General features: G+C 40.8%; 1 protein-coding gene across 7 annotated transcripts in view; it reads left to right on the forward strand.

Annotated features, from left to right (window-relative positions):
- BicC (protein bicaudal C) overlaps window positions 1–22297 on the forward strand; it is a 95988-nt gene that overhangs the window by 55994 nt on the left and 17697 nt on the right. For 6 of the 7 annotated variants that reach the window (XM_071682166.1, XM_071682164.1, XM_071682165.1 and 3 more), the window contains 4 exons: window positions 3152–3331; window positions 10182–10334; window positions 10689–10817; window positions 13877–14013. In XM_071682166.1, the coding sequence (XP_071538267.1) occupies window positions 3152–3331; window positions 10182–10334; window positions 10689–10817; window positions 13877–14013 (599 nt within the window). The remainder of the gene's footprint in view (window positions 1–3151; window positions 3332–10181; window positions 10335–10688; window positions 10818–13876; window positions 14014–22297) is intronic. The other variant, XM_071682167.1, reaches the window with a different exon arrangement.

Genomic DNA, 22297 nt, shown 5'->3' on the forward strand with positions numbered 1-22297 from the left:
ATGCTTCACATGACCTGGTTCAGTCCATTGACAGTACCTTGACCCCAGTATACCACATCATTCCAGTTCACCCTATTCCTTGTACGCCTCTCATCCTCCAGTGTATTCAGGCCCCAATCACTCAAAATCGTTTTCACTCCATCCATCCACCTCCAGTTTGGTCTCCTGCTTCTCGTTCCCTCCACCTCTAACACATATAATCTCTTTGTCAGTCTTTCCTCACTCATTCTATCCATGTGTCCAGACCATTTCAACAGCCCTCCTTAGCTTTCTCAACCACACTCAACCAAAATGTCATTAAAAATTCTGTAATAGGATAGCTTTAGAAAGATCCTTCTTAACATCTCCTTAGACATTTATAATCATACCATCAGCATTTGTATGTAAATTTTGTCTTCATTTTATATTTGCCATTTTAAAACTGGATGCTTGCTTGCTTGTCTGTCCATCATATATACATTATGGGCAAAAGAAAACCCTGTCAAGTCAGTTTTATTATGTATATGATGCCTAACTGGTCAGCTCCATATGGCACAAGAAGTGCTTAGCTGAAGTGATACATACACATATTTCCTTAACAAGTGCTTCTTTTTCTATCTTAGGAGTCTAGAGTAATATGATCGATATGCTTGCATGGATCTTTCAGGACCGTACAGGATTGGTAATGAATGTTTGATTTCCTTTTTCCCCGAAGGAGAGAATTCAAGTTTTGCCACCTTACAGTATGTTACCCAGCAGATTGTCATAGTCTTATGTTTTAAGTTTGGTCAAGGTCATACTTTTTTTCATGAAATGATAGATGGGCATTAAAGGTAAAATTACTCAAAACTTTTTATAAATACCTTTGTTTTGGCCTGGTCCTCTGCTTAGTGAGGGGCAGAAGAGGTATGGTTTGACACACTACTCTTGTTTGACCCTCAAATACTGCATTGTAGTTCATTAAAATGAATATGATTAGAAATATTACTCTGCCTTCATTAAAAAATTAATTTGGCTGGCACATGTTTAGAGGATGTTGAAAATGTTCTTTCTTTGTATATATTCTGCCTATGATGTGTTACCAAAGCCCTCCATCACTACATGTGAATAAAGGTTGAGCATGAGGGGGATGTGGGTGTTAGCCTTCCTTCTTGTACATAAAGCCACAACAATTATTGAGTGATATATGTGTTAACATTTCTATTTGGACTGGCATAGGGTGGACTAAAATGTAGTGGGAGGGAGAGGGAGGGCATTGGGCTCATCTTCTGTCCCCCCCCTGAATCGTTTGATTTGGCAACTGTTGCCATATCACAGGTAGTGCAGGTGATATTTAATAGACTGGGTGAAAAACATGGTGATATGAGCTTGAGTTACAGATGAAGAAATTCATTGAGGTGAATGGTCTGTGGTTTGAACATTTAGTGCACCCATATTGTGTTGTGCTTTCAAACACAAGTTTTTAGTTTGTCTTAGTTCTGCACTGTCTTTTAGCCATCTATATATTCTTCTGATTTGGGATGCAGTTGGATGCAATATCTTTGTGCTTTATTATATGTTAAATGGAGAGTTTTATCAGCAGGTATTGTTTTGCCCAGTATTGTGCTACTTTGTAAATTCAATACTGTATAGTATATTATCGTGATTGTGATGCTGTTTAGTCTAAGATAGACTTTGTTGGCTCTGGTTTGGATATTGTGAGTAGGGCAGCAAAGTTTCCTTAGGGGACCTAGAATTCCTGCTGTCTTGCCAGCACATTGGGTTGGCGGTAGGGATTCCAGTTAGATATTTGAACAAAGACTTGAACAGGTATTCTTTTTTCCAGTGTTACTGCACAGTTTACGATGGACAATATGATACTGATAACTATATTTTAGCATCATTTGACATAGTATCCAGTGATTTTCTTTACTTTTCTCCATATGGCTGTTGACTGACTTTTGACAATATGAATGTGGTGTGAGGAATAACAGGGTATGACTTGCATCTCTCTGCTATGGCTTTTATCTCCTTTCTCTCTTGACCTGACCTGATGGGTTATATTGCTTTCTGTGTTTCTTAGAAATTATATAGGTCTTATGACTATGAAGTTTTATGCAAGATAATCTGATAAGAGGAACTAAGAGTTTGAGGTATGAATGTAAAGGCTTCTCATCCCTTTAGTTCATCTTTATCCTCATGCACTTCTTGAATAGGCTTGGAACTTTGATAAATTTTGATAAATTGTGAGTATATACAATTGTGGCCTGAGGAGGTTACAACCAGTTAACTGACTCATAATGATATGAGTTGAGCATTTCAGTGAATAAGAGAGCATTTAGCATATGTAAGTGTCAGCATGCTCCCTAACCATAAGGCATATCTAAATGCTTTACTCTGATAATTGGTGGGGCTTTATGCACTTATTGCTTGCCATTTTAGCCATTGATAGATTCCTTTAATTCATTATAATGTATTGCAGACCATTAACATTGAATGCTTGAATTATTTTTCCAGCTATAAGCATGCTCAAAACCTGCAGGGCATACAGTTGGCAAATACCTACCACCAGTGAAAGCTGAATGATTGTTTTTGACAGGAGTTTGAAGTATAATCTTAAGTTCTTTTGTTTTGTAAGTAAAAGACTGCTTAACTGAAAGATGCTGCAGTTATGTTGAATTACTGTGATAGTGTGCCATCCTTTTAGTGATTACCAATACTGGCATTACTAAAAAGTAGACAGGAGCCATAGGCTCTGCAGATCGGGCAAAAATTAGTAAAATTTTTGAAAGACTTGCATTGCTTTTTCAGTCCCAATGACATAGTAACTTGTATTTCACCATTATTTTTTATTTAAGATTTTTCAATCACTACTTCCAAAATCCTTTCCTTTAATTTCCATACATAATATGTGGATGAATAATGTCCTAAAAGATTTTAGATTTTTATGATTACTTATAAAACCCCAAAACTGTATTTTTGATGCTTTCTGTAGGTTTGTTTAGTACTAAGTCACTTCATGCATGGCATCTCTATATTGGTTGTTCTTGATCATTTCTTTTTCTTTCATTTAGTTTCACACAGTTTAATCATGTCCATACTACTTATGTCTTGGACATTCAGCATGGGTTGACTGTATGCATACTTATTTTGAGTAACATGAAGATCTTACATGCTTCATTTCTACTTGCAGCCACTTGCTACGCAGCAGACTTGCTTCTTCGCACTGGTATGGTCAGTTGTAACAATAACAACATGCCAAATAACATCAATAACAACTGGATCATGCCCAAACAGCTTGGAGGTGTCAGTTCAGGAGTAAACCTAAATTCTCTTGTCAGTGGAATCGGTGGCATGACTGTTTCTAACAGGGGTGAGAGTTTCATTTTTGCTTCAACTTAAGAATGAACTATTTGTGTGCAGATTGTGTATTTGATTTTGCATGCTGTTTCTATTGACAATTTTGTTTTTAAAGTTGAATATTTCCCTAATATAACATATGTTATGTCTCCAGAACTCTTTTATTGTATTTGATTTCCACTCTTCATCATCTAACCAAATACACAAGTACTGATGATTAATGATGCATTCCTTGGCTTCTTTTATTTCTAGTGCATCATCTTTTGCTTGAGTTAACTATGCATTTATTTGCTTTTTATATTTGTTCCATCTACTCTTACTTGATATACTCCCCATCTCATCATACCGGCTTTTACAAACTGGAGTTTGAAAAGGTTTTTCTGGAGAGTGCAATTTGAGTGAAACCCTTCTACAGAGGAGTAAATGGATGTGTAGGATTTGGAGAGCTGAGTGAAAGTTTGGTGTACATGTGGATGAAGGCAGTGCTGTTAGATGTTACCATGGCTTTTTCACATTTTTTTTCATACTATTCGCCATTTCCCGCATTAGCAAGGTAGCATTAAGAACAGAGGACTGAGCCTGTCAGGGAAATCCTCACTTGGCCCCTTTCTCTGTTCCTTCATTTGGAAAATTGAAAATGAGAGGGGAGGATTTCGAGCCTCCCGCTCCCTTCCGTTTTAGTCGCCTTATCCCACGTGATATATATTCATACTATTCGCCATTTCCCACGATAGAGAAGAGATAGTAAAAGCTTTGAGGAAGATGAAAGCTGGCAAGGCAGCAGGTTTGGATGGTATTGCAGTGGAATTTATTAACAAAGGGGGTGACTGTATTATTGACTGGTTGGTAAGGTTATTTAATGTATGTATGACTCATGGTGAGGTGCCTGAGGATTGGCGGAATGCGTGCATAGTGCCATTGTACAAAGGCAAAGGTTATGATATAAGAGTGAGTGCTCAAATTACAGAGTTATAAGTTTGTTGAGTATCCCTGGTAAATTATATGGGAAGGTATTGATTGAGAGGGTGAAGGCATGTACAGAGCATCAGATTGGGGAAGAGCAGTGTGGTTTCAGAAGTGGTAGAGGATGTGTGGATCAGGTGTCTGCTTTGAAGAATGTATGTGAGAAATACTTAGAAAAGCAAATGGATTTGTATGTAGCATTTATGGATCTGGAGAAGGGAAAATGATTTGGTAAACCGAGAAGAGGTAGTAAAAGCTTTGCGGAAGATGAAAGCCGGCAAGGCAGCAGGTTTGGATGGTATTGCAGTGGAATTTATTAAAAAAGGGGGTGACTGTATTGTTGACTGGTTGGTAAGGTTATTTAATGTATGTATGACTCATGGTGAGGTGCCTGAGGATTGGCGGAATGCGTGCATAGTGCCATTGTACAGAGGCAAAGGGGATAAGAGTGAGTGCTCAAATTACAGAGGTATAAGTTTGTTGAGTATTCCTGGTAAATTATATGGGAGGGTATTGATTGAGAGGGTGAAGGCATGTACAGAGCATCAGATTGGGGAAGAGCAGTGCGGTTTCAGAAGTGGTAGAGGATGTGTGGATCAGGTGTTTGCTTTGAAGAATGTATGTGAGAAATACTTAGAAAAGCAAATGGATTTGTATGTAGCATTTATGGATCTGGAGAAGGCATATGATAGAGTTGATAGAGATGCTCTGTGGAAGGTATTAAGAATATATGGTGTGGGAGGCAAGTTGTTAGAAGCAGTGAAAAGTTTTTATCGAGGATGTAAGGCATGTGTACGTGTAGGAAGAGAGGAAAGTGATTGGTTCTCAGTGAATGTAGGTTTGCGGCAGGGGTGTGTGATGTCTCCATGGTTGTTTAATTTGTTTATGGATGGGGTTGTTAGGGAGGTAAATGCAAGAGTCCTGGAAAGAGGGGCAAGTATGAAGTCTGTTGGGGATGAGAGAGCTTGGGAAGTGAGTCAGTTGTTGTTCGCTGATGATACAGCGCTGGTGGCTGATTCATGTGAGAAACTGCAGAAGCTGGTGACTGAGTTTGGTAAAGTGTGTGGAAGAAGAAAGTTAAGAGTAAATGTGAATAAGAGCAAGGTTATTAGGTACAGTAGGGTTGAGGGTCAAGTCAATTGGGAGGTGAGTTTGAATGGAGAAAAACTGGAGGAAGTGAAGTGTTTTAGATATCTGGGAGTGGATCTGTCAGCGGATGGAACCATGGAAGCGGAAGTGGATCATAGGGTGGGGGAGGGGGCGAAAATTTTGGGAGCCTTGAAAAATGTGTGGAAGTCGAGAACATTATCTCGGAAAGCAAAAATGGGTATGTTTGAAGGAATAGTGATTCCAACAATGTTGTATGGTTGCGAGGCGTGGGCTATGGATAGAGTTGTGCGCAGGAGGATGGATGTGCTGGAAATGAGATGTTTGAGGACAATGTGTGGTGTGAGGTGGTTTGATCGAGTAAGTAACGTAAGGGTAAGAGAGATGTGTGGAAATAAAAAGAGCGTGGTTGAGAGAGCAGAAGAGGGTGTTTTGAAATGGTTTGGGCACATGGAGAGAATGAGTGAGGAAAGATTGACCAAGAGGATATATGTGTCGGAGGTGGAGGGAACGAGGAGAAGAGGGAGACCAAATTGGAGGTGGAAAGATGGAGTGAAAAAGATTTTGTGTGATCGGGGCCTGAACATGCAGGAGGGTGAAAGGAGGGCAAGGAATAGAGTGAATTGGAGCGATGTGGTATACAGGGTTTGACGTGCTGTCAGTGGATTGAATCAAGGCATGTGAAGCGTCTGGGGTAAACCATGGAAAGCTGTGTAGGTATGTATATTTGCGTGTGTGGACGTGTGTATGTACATGTGTATGGGGGGGGGGGGTTGGGCCATTTCTTTCGTCTGTTTCCTTGCGCTACCTCGCAAACGCGGGAGACAGCGACAAAGTATAAAAAAAAAAAAAAAAAAAAAAAAAAAAAAAAATTATGGATCTGGAGAAGGCATATGATAGAGTTGATAGAGATGCTCTGTGAAAGGTATTAAGAATATATGGTGTGGGAGGCAAGTTGTTAGAAGCAGTGAAAAGTTTTTATCGAGGATGTAAGGCATGTGTACATGTAGGAAGAGAGGAAAGTGATTGGTTCTCAGTGAATGTAGGTTTGCGGCAGGGGTGTGTGATGTCTCCATGGTTGTTTAATTTGTTCATGGATGGGGTTGTTAGGGAGGTGAATGCAAGAGTTTTGGAAAGAGGGGCAAGTATGAAGTCTGTTGTGGATGAGAGAGCTTGGGAGGTGAGTCAGTTGTTGTTCGCTGATGATACAGCCCTGGTGGCTGATTCATGTGAGAAACTGCAGAAGCTGGTGACTGAGTTTGGTAAAGTGTGTGAAAGAAGAAAGTTAAGAGTAAATGTGAATAAGAGCAAGGTTATTAGGTACAGTAGGGTTGAGGGTCAAGTCAATTGGGAGGTAAGTTTGAATGGAGAAAAACTGGAGGAAGTAAAGTGTTTTAGATATCTGGGAGTGGATCTGGCAGCGGATGGAACCATGGAAGCGGAAGTGGATCATAGGGTGGGGGAGGGGGCGAAAATCCTGGGAGCCTTGAAGAATGTGTGGAAGTCGAGAACATTATCTCGGAAAGCAAAAATGGGTATGTTTGAAGGAATAGTGGTTCCAACAATGTTGTATGGTTGCTAGGCGTGTGCTATGGATAGAGTTGTGTGCAGGAGGGTGGATGTGCTGGAAATGAGATGTTTGAGGACAATGTGTGGTGTGAGGTGGTTTGATCGAGTAAGTAACGTAAGGGTAAGAGAGATGTGTGGAAATAAAAAGAGCGTGGTTGAGAGAGCAGAAGAGGGTGTTTTGAAATGGTTTGGGCACATGGAGAGAATGAGTGAGGAAAGACTGACCAAGAGGATATATGTGTCGGAGGTGGAGGGAACGAGGAGAAGTGGGAGACCAAATTGGAGGTGGAAAGATGGAGTGTAAAAGATTTTGTGTGATCGGGGCCTGAACATGCAAGAGGGTGAAAGGAGGGCAAGGAATAGAGTGAGTTGGATCGATGTGGTATACCGGGGTTGACGTGCTGACAGTGGATTGAATCAGGGCATGTGAAGCGTCTGGGGTAAACCATGGAAAGCTGTGTAGGTATGTATATTTGCGTGTGTGGACGTGTATGTATATACATGTGTATGGGGGTGGGTTCGGCCATTTCTTTCGTCTGTTTCCTTGCGCTACCTCGCAAAAGCGGGAGACAGCGACAAAGCAAAAAAATATATATAGATATATATATATCTATCCCTGGGGATAGGGGAGAAAGAATACTTCCCACGTATTCCCTGCGTGTCGTAGAAGGCGACTAAAAGGGGAGGGAGCGGGGGGGGCTGGAAATCCTCCCCTCTCGTTTTTTTTAATTTTCCAAAAGAAGGAACAGAGAAGGGGGCCAGGTGAGGATATTCCCTCAAAGGCCCAGTCCTCTGTTCTTAATGCTACCTCGCTAATACGGGAAATGGCGAATAGTTTGAAAGAAAAAAAGAAAATATATATAGAGAAGGGGGTTGGGTGAGGATGTTTCCTCAGAGGGCCAGTCCTCTGTTCTTAACGCTACCTCGCTGAGGCAGGAAATGGTGAATAGTACGAAAGAAAAAAGAAGAATATATGTATATGGATGGAGTGATAAGCCAGTTTAAGTACAGATGATACTGTGTATATGTGATTTACTACTTGATTACATGTTGTTTGCTTAGAATGAAGAGAAGCTGCAAAAGTTTGTAAATGTGTTTTATGGTGTAAGCATAGGTGATTTAAGGTAAATAAGTAAAAGTAATGGTTTTTGAAAGGAAACAGAGTGGAAGCATAGAATTTGCAAAGCTATCTAGAGAGATATAAAGTGTGCTAAACTGTGTTATAGATATGGGGGAGAGAAGGAGATTGGAAGAGGTGACATAAATCATTTGGGAGTTATCTTTGGTAATTTGGGAGATATCTTTGGTAATTTTGATGATGCAGAAGGAGAGAGAAGGGATAGAGCAATGCAGGTTATAAGAGTCATTGGGTCCCTTTATAGAGTGATGAATGGTAGAGGTGTAAGTATGGATGTGAAGAAAGAACTAAGGAACAGCACAGTCCTCCTGATCTTGACTTGTGCAGCCGAAACATGGACATAGGTTGAGTCAAGGAGGTCAAGAATCTTGGCTATCGAAATTAGAAATTTGAGAGAGGCATGTTTTGTGACTAGATGGAATGGAGAAAGTAATGAGGGATGTTGTGAGGGATATGGTGTGGCATGGGATGCAAGGAGAATGAATTTTGAAATGATTGAATAGGTTACACATAATGTTTGAGGTGGTTTTGGCACATGGGAAGAGGGCAAGACTGGGAATTTATAAGAGTGTATAATAGTACATTTAAAGGGGTTGGAGAGAGAGGTAGACCACCTAGGATATGGGGAAATACTGGAAGTGTACTGAAGGGGAAAAATGGGGGAAGAATGCATGGAATGGTGTCTGCGTGGGAGGTATGTAAGGACAAGGGTAAATGGAGACACTTTTTCCATAGCCACCCTCTTGGTAGGAATTCCCAGAGGGAAATGGTTTCACAGATTTGAGATAGAATAGAAATGCAACCTAGTGAAATTTGATGCCTCTAAACCCAAATTTCTTTTTGTGTTTATGTTTCAGAAAGCTCACTGTTTTTGTTTCCTATACTGGCTCTCAGATACTACAACTTGGCAGTGTAAACATTCTTGCTGTTAGTTAAGCATCTGATCTACTTGGAAATCTTATATTGCATAAAGACTTAAGTGTGCCTATAAGGAAATTGGAGTCCTGTCCAGGTGTTGAAAATTCTTCTTTTCTGAGCAGTTTCTTTGATTATACAAAGTATTCATTTGTCTATGTGTAGAGCACTGCTCACGCACATGGGGAAGGTGTAGTTGCCCATTCTTACTTGTCAGAATCAAGTCTAAAGAAGTCTGATTTGCCAGCTCCCAGTCAGACTTCAGAACTTGATGCACTTGACCTTTTTAGGGTTTGTTCTGTTTCCTTCTTTTATAGATATTACATATTTGTATGTGGTACATGGTTGGGCAGGCATCAACTAGGATGGTGCAACCTGCTGCAAGGGTGTCTAGAATAGTGATAGTAGTGAAGTGAGCCAATACTACAGTAGTTATCATATTTCCCAACCCTGACCCATCGCTTTATATTTCCTTACCCTCACTGCCTTAACTCTTCTTATTCTTTCTGTGCCACATGTTCACATGGATTGCTAACTCACTCCACAAACAGAAGCTTTTTGTCTGTCCTTTGTGTAACACCTAGCAATATGTGTCACATTATTGTCCACAATTGAAAGTTTCCTTTAACACTAGTGGTTAAGGGTGTTGTAAGGGGGTTGCTAATAGTGGAAGAAGGAGAGATTTTAGAAAACCCTTCCCCCCATGTATTGTCACTTTTTGAAAGAGAGAGCAGAAGGAACCATTTATGGAAAACTGAAAGGCTTGGCTGGGTTGTCTGAATGTGCATGGATGTAACCAGGAAGAGAAGAGTGGGAGAGTTAGTTGATGATGTTTTGGGAGAGGAACCTGGATATTCTGGCTTTTACCTGAAGCAGAACTTGGCTTTGATATTTGAGTGTGAAACCTTCAGTTTACTCTGGTCAGGATGTATAAAAACCTCTCAAGCAGTAGAGATGCAACGTGTATATTATAGTTTAAGATCGAAAGATCATGAAAATTGAAGACGAGAAGAAATTTGGTGCAAAGAAATCTTAGAAAAGCTCCTGGATGAAAGGCTAATTATTAGGATGGCAAGGGATGAACTTGCTCCACCTTATGGAATGGGAAAGTGTTACTAATGATATATGGATGGAAAGGTTTTGTATTGAGTTATATGTGACAATGTTGCAGATACTTCATGTGGAACTAGTAGCAATAGTGGGAGTTCACTTTCATCACCAACGCCATCTCCTCGTGATCCATCACCAGATCAAATCATCAGTAGCCACGTGCCCTCTTCATCACACCATGACTCCAATTCAACAGCTGCAAATGGCATGAATGGTAATTACATTAATTGAAAGTGGGTTTACAAAATTTTCTTTGTTCATTGCAATTATATGGTTGATAAGCAGCATGAAATTAGTATCCTTAAAAATCAGTATTACAAATGAATAGAGAAATGAGGATTTGAAGGTTTACACAATGCTGGTAGATGAAAATGATAGTTCATATTTTTTCCTATATGCTCTTAATTAGACAAAATAAGCCTGTATAGTGGCATGTACTACGATTTATAAAGAATTTTTAACACCATAAGTACCCTGTATGTTCATGGTAGTAGCTGGTTTAATAAGCTGCACATTGTATTATCATGAATACAGCTTGTTGCATATTTTCAGTCTTATTTCTTTACAGCGATATCTGCATTGCTGACAGATATTGATCGACGTGCTCCAGGTTGTGAAAAAAAGCGTATAGAGTTAGCCACTCAGAAGATGAATTCATTGTCTGACTACAGTTCAAAGAAAGTTCAGGCTGCAAAAGGTTAGATTTGAGCTCTACATTCACATGTTTTTCCTTTGTGGCAGCTATTGTATTCATTTGCTTTTATTTTGTGACAGCTATGATCTCTTAGCTTAAAGAAAAGTTAAATGCTCATTAAGATTCAAGAAAAGTTTCAGGTACAATTAAGGGACATAGAGAGTTGAGTTTTACACATTTCCATCCATTGTCGATTACCATAGTGATGTTCATCATATTCTGATCAAATTAAACCATGTGAGGTTTTTATAGAATTTGACATGTTAAGGAAATAGTGGAAGAGTACTGGAAGGGGAGAAATGGTGGAAGAAAGCATGGAATTGTGTATGCAAGGAAGACAAATAAGGATGGATAAGTGGAGACTTTTGCTGTGGTCTCCTCCTCGATTGGAGTTTCTGGAGGGAACAGGGGTCAGAGATGTAGATAGATAGATATGTTCCTTAGAATTAACGAAAAAGTGTGTTTGTCTAAACTAACAGTACCTTGAATTTTTTTTCATACATGCTCACCATTCCCTGTGCAAGCAAGGTAACATCAAAAACAGATGACAGTGCTTTAAGAATATGTTGTGTTGAGGACAGTGGAGGATCTTTAGATTCCTCTTATCAGGTTTTGTTGGCCTTTGTTGGGGATTGGATAAAAGTTTGAAGTTCCTGCATATCATAAACATTTCCACATTCAGCAGTCCTTAAGAGTATCCACTCCATCTCCTCCTTATCCCTTCAGTGCCCATTACCACAACTGTTTCTCCGATGATGCTACCATTTGTTCTCTTTTTCTCCTTACAGTTTTCTCCTTTTAGAAGAATTTTCTTCATTTTCCTAAAGTTTGCTGATACGTTTTCACTTCATATCTTATTAGGTACATTAGGGTTGATATTAGGTACAGTAGGGTTGAGGGACAAGTCAATTGGGAGGTAAGTTTGAATGGAGAAAAACTGGTTGAAGTGAAGTGTTTCAGATATCTAGGAGTGGATTTGGCAGCGGATGGAACCATGGAAGTGGAAGTGAGTCACAGGGTGGGGGAGGGGGGAAAGTTCTGGGAGTTGAAAAATGTGTGGAAGGTGAGAACATTATCTCGGAAAGCAAAAATGGGTATGTTTGAAGGAATAGTGGTTCCAACAATGCTGTATGGTTGCGAGATGTGGACTATAGATAGAGTTGTGTGGAGGAGGGTGGATGTGTTGGAAATAAGGTGTTTGAGGACAATATGTGGTGTGAGGTGGTTTGGTCAAGTAAGTAATGAAAGGGTAAGAGATGTTTGGTAATAAAAAGAGTGTGGTTGAGAGAGCAGAAGAGGGTGTTTTGAAATGGTTTGGTCACATGGAGAGAATGAGCGAGGAAAGATTGACAAAGAGGATATATGTGTCAGAGTTGGAGGGAATGAGGAGAAATGGGAGACCAAATTGGAGGTGGAAAGATGGGAGTGAAAAAGATTTTGAGCAATTGGGGCCTGAACATGCAGGAGGGTGAAAGGAGGGCAAGGAATAGAGTGAATTGGAGCGATGTGGTATACAGGGGTTGACGTGCTGTCAGTGGATTGAATCAAGGCATGTGAAGCGTCTGGGGTAAACCATGGAAAGCTGTGTAGGTATGTATATTTGCGTGTGTGGACGTGTGTATGTACATGTGTATGGGGGGGGGGTTGGGCCATTTCTTTTGTCTGTTTCCTTGCGCTACCTCGCAAACGCGGGAGACAGCGACAAAGTATAAAAAAAAAAAAAAAAAAAAAAAAATCTCTGTACCTCATGCTGCTTTCTTTTGTACATCTTGCTTTCCTATCCTGTAGGTATCAACCATGTGCTTCTCTTTTTCACAAATGATAATCTCCCTCTTTCCATTACCCATTTTCAGATGACCATGCTTGTCCTTTTGCATACCACGCACTTTACCTGCACAGGAAGCGTTGATTTCCTAAATATTTTCCATATCCTTGCCAACTTCAATTGTGTTGTGTACTCTCCCCTTACATCCTTCATCACATAATCTCCCTTAGTATCTTCATATACAAATCAGTTTTCCAAGCTCGTTCACTTTCTCTAGCATCGTCTCTGATATTATTTTGTCTTTATCACGGGCCACTTCAAATTTTTTCACTTGCATCCGTCAACCTTAACCGTCATATCATCCTAAATGGTCAACCATTCCTACTTGGTGTCCAAATTATACTAGGTATCACTCATGAAATACATGATATTCACTCCCCCATACCTCGGACATCATCACAAGGCCATAAACAGACTAGATGTTCTCAGAACTCTTACTGGTACCAGACTGAATTAGATAAAACAGTTTGTCTGCTCTACTGTAAACTACACCTCACCTGCCTGGTCATCCACCTCATCAGAACACTAAACAAAATCAAAACTCCAAACCTTAATCTTACATTTATTCCTTAACCCTAGATCATACCATCTCATGTTTCATCAGCAGTATTAATCAAGCCTTAGATAGACATACCACAAGGACCCCTTATTTCATGTTTCTACCTCAGGATCCCCTTCTTTGGGGCTTAAACCATCCAGGAAGCCTGCAGCATCCCCTGGCCAGGACCACAGGTAAAGAAGTGTTCTGTTATTTATTGCTTGTTATGATGGAGTAAGTGCAAAACAGTGGAAGAGCAAGTATTCATTGTCTTACAAATGAAAGTTTCCCATAGGGTATATTGTTTGAATTGATGTTTGTTATGTCTGAGAAATAGATTCTGCTCAGAAGGCAGATGAGAGATCTTAATGTGTGCTTGCTTGGATAGTTAAGTTGCTGATGAGTTTATGTCTAGGGATAGGGAAGAAAGAATACTACCTAGAACTCTCCTTTTCGTTGAAGATGGCTAGGAGTTGGGGTTCTTAGAAATCCTTATCTCTTTAATTATATTTCTAATATGGGAACAAGAGGAGGAGCCATGTGAAAAGTTTTCCTCTAAGGCTCAGGTCTGTTCATAATGGTTCTTTGACAAGGTGGGAATGAATGGGCAGTTGTATTTTTTTCCTCACAGTTGTCATCAAAGATATTACTTTTAAAGATATTATGACCTAACTCACCACGCTGACATTTGCCCAACAGCCATGAAGGAGCAAGTCAACTCCAGTCCTCGCACTCCAACATCCAGCTGGTCAGGTTATGGGTTCAGTAAAAGTATGCCTGGCTTTATGATAAGACAGAAGATGCAAGAGAACAGGCTGCTCAAGACTAACCACCAGGTGATTAAATGAGTTGTCTTGTTTTGATGTCCTTATCCTCATTTGGTAAGTGCATTATGGGGATGGAGATGAGATGGAGGTATTCATGAGGCCTTTGTGTGAATCTTTATCATTATCACTTTCAATATTTTTCATTTCCACCCATTGCTACCTGATTCCCCTATCTCTTTAATTTGTCTAGGGTAGATCATATGCTTCCTTCCATCTCTAGACTTAGCTCTCATTTCATTTATGTAATTCGTGGTCTTTACTGCCTTTGATACAGTACAATAGACCCAGCAGGAAAGCTTTAAATGACAAGTATTCATTTACTATGGAAAAACATACATTTATTTATTTTATTTATTGTACTTTGTCATTGTCTCCCACACTAGCGAGGTAGTGCAAGGAAACAGACGAAAGAATGGCCCAACCCACCCACATACACATGTATATACATACACGTCCACACACGCACATATACATACCTATACATTTCAATGTATAGGGTGGATGTGTTGGAAATGAGATGTTTGAGGACAATATGTGGTGTGAGGTGGTTTGACCAAGTAAGTAATGATAGGGTAAGAGAGATTTTTTTTTTTTTTTTTTTTTTTTTTTTTTTTTTTTTTTTGCTGTCTCCCGCGTTTGCGAGGTAGCGCAAGGAAACATACGAAAGAAATGGCCCAACCCACCCTCATACACATGTATATACATACGTCCACACACGCAAGTATACATACCAACACAGCTTTCCATGGTTTACCCCAGACGCTTCACATGCCCCGATTCAATCCACTGACAGCACGTCAACCCCGGTATACCACATCGCTCCAATTCACTCTATTCCTTGCCCTCCTTTCACCCTCCTGCATGTTCAGGCCCCGATCACACAAAATCTTTTTCACTCCATCTTTCCACCTCCAATTTGGTCTCCCTCTTCTCCTCGTTCCCTCCACCTCCGACACATATATCCTCTTGGTCAATCTTTCCTCACTCATTCTCTCCATGTGCCCAAACCATTTCAAAACACCCTCTTCTGCTCTCTCAGCCAAGCTCTTTTTATTTCCACACATCTCTCTTACCCTTACGTTACTTACTCGATCAAACCACCTCACACCACACATTGTCCTCAAACATCTCATTTCCAGCACATCCATCCTCCTGCGCACAACTCTATCCATAGCCCACGCCTCGCAACCATACAACATTGTTGGAACCACTATTCCTTCAAACATACCCATTTTTGCCTTCCGAGATAATGTTCTCGACTTCCACACATTCTTCAAGGCTCCCAGAATTTTCACCCCCTCCCCCACCCTATGATCCACTTCCGCTTCCATGGTTCCATCCGCTGCCAGATCCACTCCCAGATATCTAAAACACTTCACTTCCTCCAGTTTTTCTCCATTCAAACTCACCTCCCAATTGACTTTACCCTCAACCCTACTGTACCTAATAACCTTGCTCTTATTCACATTTACTCTTAACTTTCTTCTTTCACACACTTTACCAAACTCAGTCACCAGCTTCTGCAGTTTCTCACATGAATCAGCCACCAGCACTGTATCATCAGCGAACAACAACTGACTCACTTCCCAAGCTCTCTCATCCCCAACAGAGTTCATACTTGCCCCTCTTTCCAAAACTCTTGCATTCACCTCCCTAACAACCCCATCCATAAACAAATTAAACAACCATGGAGACATCACACACCCCTGCCGCAAACCTACATTCACTGAGAACCAATCACTTTCCTCTCTTCCTACACGTACACATGCCTTACATCCTCGATAAAAACTTTTCACTGCTTCTAACAACTTGCCTCCCACACCATATATTCTTAATACCTTCCACAGAGCATCTCTATCAACTCTATCATATGCCTTCTCCAGATCCATAAATGCTACATACAAATCCATTCGCTTTTCTAAGTATTTCTCACATACATTCTTCAAAGCAAACACCTGATCCACACATCCTCTACCACTTCTGAAACCACACTGCTCTTCCCCAATCTGATGCTCTGTACATGCCTTCACCCTCTCAATCAATACCCTCCCATATAATTTACCAGGAATAAGAGAGATGTGTGGTAATAAAAAGAGTGTGGTTGAGAGAGCAGAAGAGGGTGTTTTGAAATGGTTTGGTCACATGGAGAGAATGAGTGAGGAAAGATTGACCAAGAGGATATATGTGTCAGAGATGGAGGGAACGAGGAGAAGTGGGAGACCAAATTGGAGGTGGAAAGATGGAGTGAAAAAGATTTTGAGTGACTGGGGTCTGAACATGCAGGAGGGTGAAAGGCGTGTCAGGAATAGAGTGAATTGGAACGATGTGGTGTACTGGGGTCAACGTGCTATTGATGGATTGAACCAGGGCATGTGAAGCGTCTGGGGTAAACCATGGAAAGTTCTGTGGGGCCTGGATGTGGAAAGGGAGCTGTGGCTTGATGCATTATTACATGACAGCTAGAGACTGAGTGGGAAGGAATGGGGCCTTTGTTGTCTTTTCCTAGCACTACCTCGTACAGATGAAGGGGGGAGGGGGTTGTTATTTCATGTGTGGCGAGGTGGCGATGGGAATGAATAAAGGCAGACAGTATGAATTATGTACATGTGTATATATGTATATGTCTGTGTGTGTATATATATGTATACTTTGAGATGTATAGGTATGTATATTTGCGTGTGTGGACGTGTATGTGGGTGGGTTGAGCCATTCTTTCATCTGTTTCCTTGCGCTACCTCGCTAACACTGGAGACAGCGACAGAGCAAAATAAATAAATAAATATACATTTCAATGTATACAGACATAAACAAATTGTCCCATATTGTCCTCAAACATCTCATTTCCAGCACATCCACCCTCCTGCGCACAACTCTATCCATAGCCCACGCCTCGCAACCATACAACATTGTTGGAACCACTATTCCTTCAAACATACCCATATTTGCTTTCCGAGATAATGTTCTCGATTTCCACACATTCTTCAATGCCCCCAGAATTTTCGCCCCCTCCCCCACCGTTTGATTCACTTCCGCAGACATACATATATATATACAAATAGTGCAAATTCAACCATGGAAGTTGTTAGGGAAGCAGTCATGTGGCACTTACAAGACAAATGTAAACAGTATAAACAGAAATGTAAATTGTACGATGTTCGAATTGACGAGTCCAGTTTGACAGTGTTGAGTGAAGAGGATGGCATGTTGTGTAAACGAAAAACTCAAGTGTTGAAGGCCTCAGACTTAGCTGGCTGTGTTTGCATGAAAGCAGTTCAGGAATCAATGACTCACCTGGCTTACCTTACACTGTACGCTTATCCATTGTCAGAAAATGAGAAAAAAAGAACGAGAGTTACTCTCACTTTTGAAGTAGACAAAGAGGATACTTTTGAGAAGAACTTAGAAATTGCTAATACTTGGAGAAGTGTAGTTCATGCAGTTAGAAACTTTGGGGGATCTCTGCACACATCAGTATTTTAGTCTGATGAGTATGTACTGGGAAGAGTTTCATCATCAGTTTCTCCTCTCCTGTCATGAAGCATCACAAATCCATCCTACCATATTATGAAATGCAGTAGTTCATTTGTTGTGAAGACTCAAGCTAATGTTATCACATATTATTACTCCCAAATTTTTTCACCTTTTTTCTGTAATATGATTATGTCTGTGTATGTATATGTATATCCCTAGGGATAGGGGAGAGAGAATACTTCCCACATATTCCGTGCGTGTCATAGAAAGCGACTAAAAGGGAAGGGGGGGGGGGGGGGGGGGGCTGGAAATCCTCCCATCTTGTTTTTAATTTTCCAAAAGAAGGAACAGAGAAGGGGGCCAAGTGAGGATTTCCCTCAAAGGCTCAGTCCTCTGTTCTTAATGCTACCTTGCTAATGTGGGAAATGGCAAATAGTACTAAAAAAAAAATATATATACACATGTACATAATTTACCGAAACCACAGCTCCCTTTCCACATCCAGGCCCCACAAAACTTTCCATGGTTTACCCCAGACGCTTCACATGCCCTGGTTCAATCTATTGACAGCACGTCGACCCAGGTATACCACATAGTTCCAATTCACTCTATTCCTTGCATGCCTTTCACCCTCCTGCATGTTCAGGCCCTGATCGCTCAAAATCTTTTCCACTCCATCCTTCCTCCTCCAATTTGGTCTCCCACCTCTCCTCTTTCCCTCCACCTCTGACACATATATCCTCTTTGTCAATCTTTCCTCACTCATTCTCTCCATGTGACCAAACCATTTCAATACACCCTCTTCTGCTCTCTCAGCCACACTTTATATTACCACACATCTCTCTTACCCTTTCATTACTTATTCTATCAAACCACCTCACACCACATATTGTCCTCAAACATCTCATTTCCAACACATCCACCCTCCTCTGCACAACCCTATCTATAGCTCATGCCTTGCAACCATATAACATTGTTGGAACCACTTTTCCTTCAGACATACCCATTTTTGCTTTCCGAGATAATGTTCTTGCCTTCCACTCGTTCTTCAATGCTCCCTGAACTTTTGCCCCCTCCCCCACCCTGTGACTCGCTTCCATGTTTCCATCTGCTGCCAAATCCACTCCGAGATATCTAAAACACTTCACTTCCTCCAGTTTTTCTCCATTCAAACTTACCTCCCAATTGACTTGTCCCTCAACCCTGTTGTACTTAATAACCTTGCTCTTATTCACATTTACTCTCGGCTTTTTTCTTTCTCACACTTTACCAAATTCCGTCACTAGCTTCTGCAGTTTCTCGCTGGAATCAGCCACCAGCGTTGTATCATCAGCAAACAACAACTGACTCGCTTCCCAAGCCTTCTCATCCATAACAGACTGCATACTTGCCCCTCTTTCCAAAACTCTTGCATTCACTTCCCTAACAACCCCATCCATAAACAAATTAAATGACCATGGAGACATCACATACCCCTGCTGCAAACCGACATTCACTGGGAACCAATCACTTTCCTCTCTTCCTACTCGTACACATGCCATACATCCTCGATAAAAACTTTTCACTTTCTAGCTACTTGCCTCCCACACCATATACTCTTAATACCTTCCACAGAGCATCTCTATCAACTCTTATCATATGCCTTCTCCAGATCCATAAATGCTACATACAAATCCATTTGTTTTTCTAAGTATTTCTCCTATACATTCTCCAAAGAAACACCTGATCCACACATCCTCTACCACTTCTTAAACCACACTGCTCTTCCCCATTCCGATGCTCTGTACATGCCTTCACCCTCTCAATCAATACCCTCCTGTATAATTTCCCAGGAATACTCAAACAAATGTATACCTTTGTAATTTGAACACACCTTTATCCCCTTTGCATTTGTACAGTGGCACTATGCATGCATTCCGCCAGTCCCCAGGCACTTCACCATGAGCCATACATACATTGAATATCTTCACCAACCAGTCAACAACACAGTCACCCCCTTTTTTAATAAATTCCACTGCAGTACCTTCCAAATCCATCGCCTTGCCGGCTTTCATCTTCTGCAAAGCTTTCACTGCCTCTTCTCTGTTTACCAAATCTTTCTCCCTGACCCTTATACTTCGCACACCACCTCGACCAAAACACCCTATATCTGCCACTGTATTATCTAACACATTCAACAAACCTTCAAGATACTCACTCCATCTCCTTCTCACATGACCACATACATATTTGATTGATTTTTCTTTTCCAGGATGATTATGATTTAACCAAGATAATTGCTGAGAAACAATATATAATTACTGATAAAGATTATTGTAAATATTAGAATTATTATTTTTTTCCTAATACATATTTGCCATACCCTGCATCATTGAGATAGCATCAAAAACAGATGACTGAGACTTAGAGGGAAAAATCCTCACTTGGCCCTCCTCCTCTGTTCTTCCTTCACGAAAAGTAAAACAATAGGGGAGGATTTGAAGCCCCCACTCCCACCCTTTTAGTCGCCTTCAGTGACATGCAGGGAATACAGATGACTGAGATGTAGAGGGAAAAATTCCTCACTTGACCCTCCTCTGTTCCTCCTTCAGGAAAACTAAAACAAGAGGGGAGGATTTGAAGCTTCCCACTCCCACCCCTTTTAGTTGCCTTCAATGACATGCAGGGAACACATTGGCAGTGTTCTTTCTCCCCTATCCCCAGTATTATTTTTTCATACTTGATTGCCATATCTCACATTTGTGAGGTAGCACCAGGAAACAGATGAAGAAAGGCCCATCCACTCGCATACTTGTATGCACACACTTGTACACATACATGTACATTAAATCCTCAATTTAGTGGTCTAATTGAGGGGAGGGGTGTCCTTTAATACCGGAAGTCCGTAATATTGAGAGTGTAACCTGTGGGGCATTTTTTGATACAGTATGTAGTAATCCAAGATGCAGTTCACACACTTTCTTTAAACTCCTCTGGCACTTGATGCCAGTTTGGATTGTAAGAATTGCAAAATTATGATGCAATAAAGTCACAATTCACTGTTTACAATATGACTGCATGCTAGCTTGAAGCAGACTTAGACTGAAACAAAGCGAGTATACCCCATGCTTCCAAAAGCAAGTGTGATATGAAATGTGCATTAATGGTGTGACATTTGAGATTTTTTCTATTTTTTCTATTTTCTGAATTTCTTAAGATACTTATCGACTGATGTTCCCATTTGTTATCTTGTGCACATTATTTACCTCCTTCCAAAACATCTTTTATTTCTCCTTCAGATTTAATGATACTCTCACCCCAACTCTCATTTGCCCTCTTTTTCAACCCTTGCACCTTCCTCTTGACCTCCTGCCACTTTCTTTTATACATCTCCCAGTCATCTGCACTCCTTCCTTGCAAGTATCACTGAAATGCCTCTCAATTTTCCTTCTTAAACAACTTTACTTCTTCCCACCATGTGCTGCCCTTTCAAATCTGCCCACCTCCCACCTTTTTCATGCCATATGCAGCTTTTGCACAATCCATCACTGTTTCCCTAAATACATCCCATTCCTTACCCATTTGCCTCATGTCATTTGCTCTCGCCTTTTGCCGTTCTACTCTGTCTTTCCTGGTACTTTCTCACACACGTCTCCTTTCCAAGCACACTTACTCTCACCACTCTCTTCTCCCTACCATTCTCTCTTATTTTTTGAAAACCTCTACAAATCATCACCTTCGCCTCCACAAGATAGATCAGACATCCCTCCAGCTGCCCCTCTCGGCACATTAACATCCAAAAGTCTCTCTTTTACACTCCTATCAATTAACACGTAATCCAATAATGCCCTTTGACCATCTCTCATACTCATATGTGTATAATTATGTGTATATCTCTTCTTAAACCAGGTACTCCTGATCACCATTCTTTTCTCAGCACACATATCCGCAAGCTCTTCACCATGTCCATTCACAAAACTGAATATACCATGTACACCAATTTTACCCTCGACTGCCACATTACTTACCTTTGCATTTAAATCACCCATCACCAAAACCTGGTCTCGTGCATCAAAGCTGCTGACACATTCACTCGGCTGCTTCCAAAACACTTGCCTCTCATGATCTTTCTTCTCATGACCAAGTGCATAAGCACCAATAATCACCCATCTCTCTCTCCACTTTGTTTTACCCTCAACAATCTAGAATTTACTTTCTTAAACTATCACATACTCCCACAACTCCTGCTTCAGGGTTAGTGGTACTCCTTCCTTATCTCTTGTCCTCCCACCAGTCCCTGACTTTACTCCGCAAGAGTTTCCCAAACCACTCTTCACCTTTACCCTTGGGCTTCGTTTCACTCAGAGCCAGAACATCCAAGTTTCTTTCCTCAAACATACTACCTATCTCTCCTTTTTTTTTTCATCTTGGTTACATCCACACACATTCAGACACTTTAATGTGAGCCTTCGAGGAGGATGAGCACTCCCCATTTGACTCCTTGTGTTTCCCTTTTTGGAAATTGAAAATACAAGAAGGGGAGGGTTTCCAGCCCCCTGCTCTCAACCCCTTTAGTCGCCTTCTACGACAAGTGGGGAATATATGGGAAGTATTCTTTATCCCCAGGAAAGTGGGGAAGTAATAACAGGTAGTGATGAAGTGAGAAGGAGGTGAAGTGAGTATTTTGAAGGTCTGTTGAACGTTTTTGATGATGAGTGGTAGATATAGGGTGTTTTGGTCGAGGTGGTGTCCGAAGTGAGAGGGTCAGGGAGAATGGTTAGGTTACAAGAGAAGAGGTAGTGGAAGCTTTGCAAAAGATGAAATTGCATTAGATACCATGGAA

The sequence above is a fragment of the Panulirus ornatus genome, chromosome 34 (assembly GCF_036320965.1).
Source record: "Panulirus ornatus isolate Po-2019 chromosome 34, ASM3632096v1, whole genome shotgun sequence".
NCBI lineage: Eukaryota > Metazoa > Arthropoda > Malacostraca > Decapoda > Palinuridae > Panulirus > Panulirus ornatus.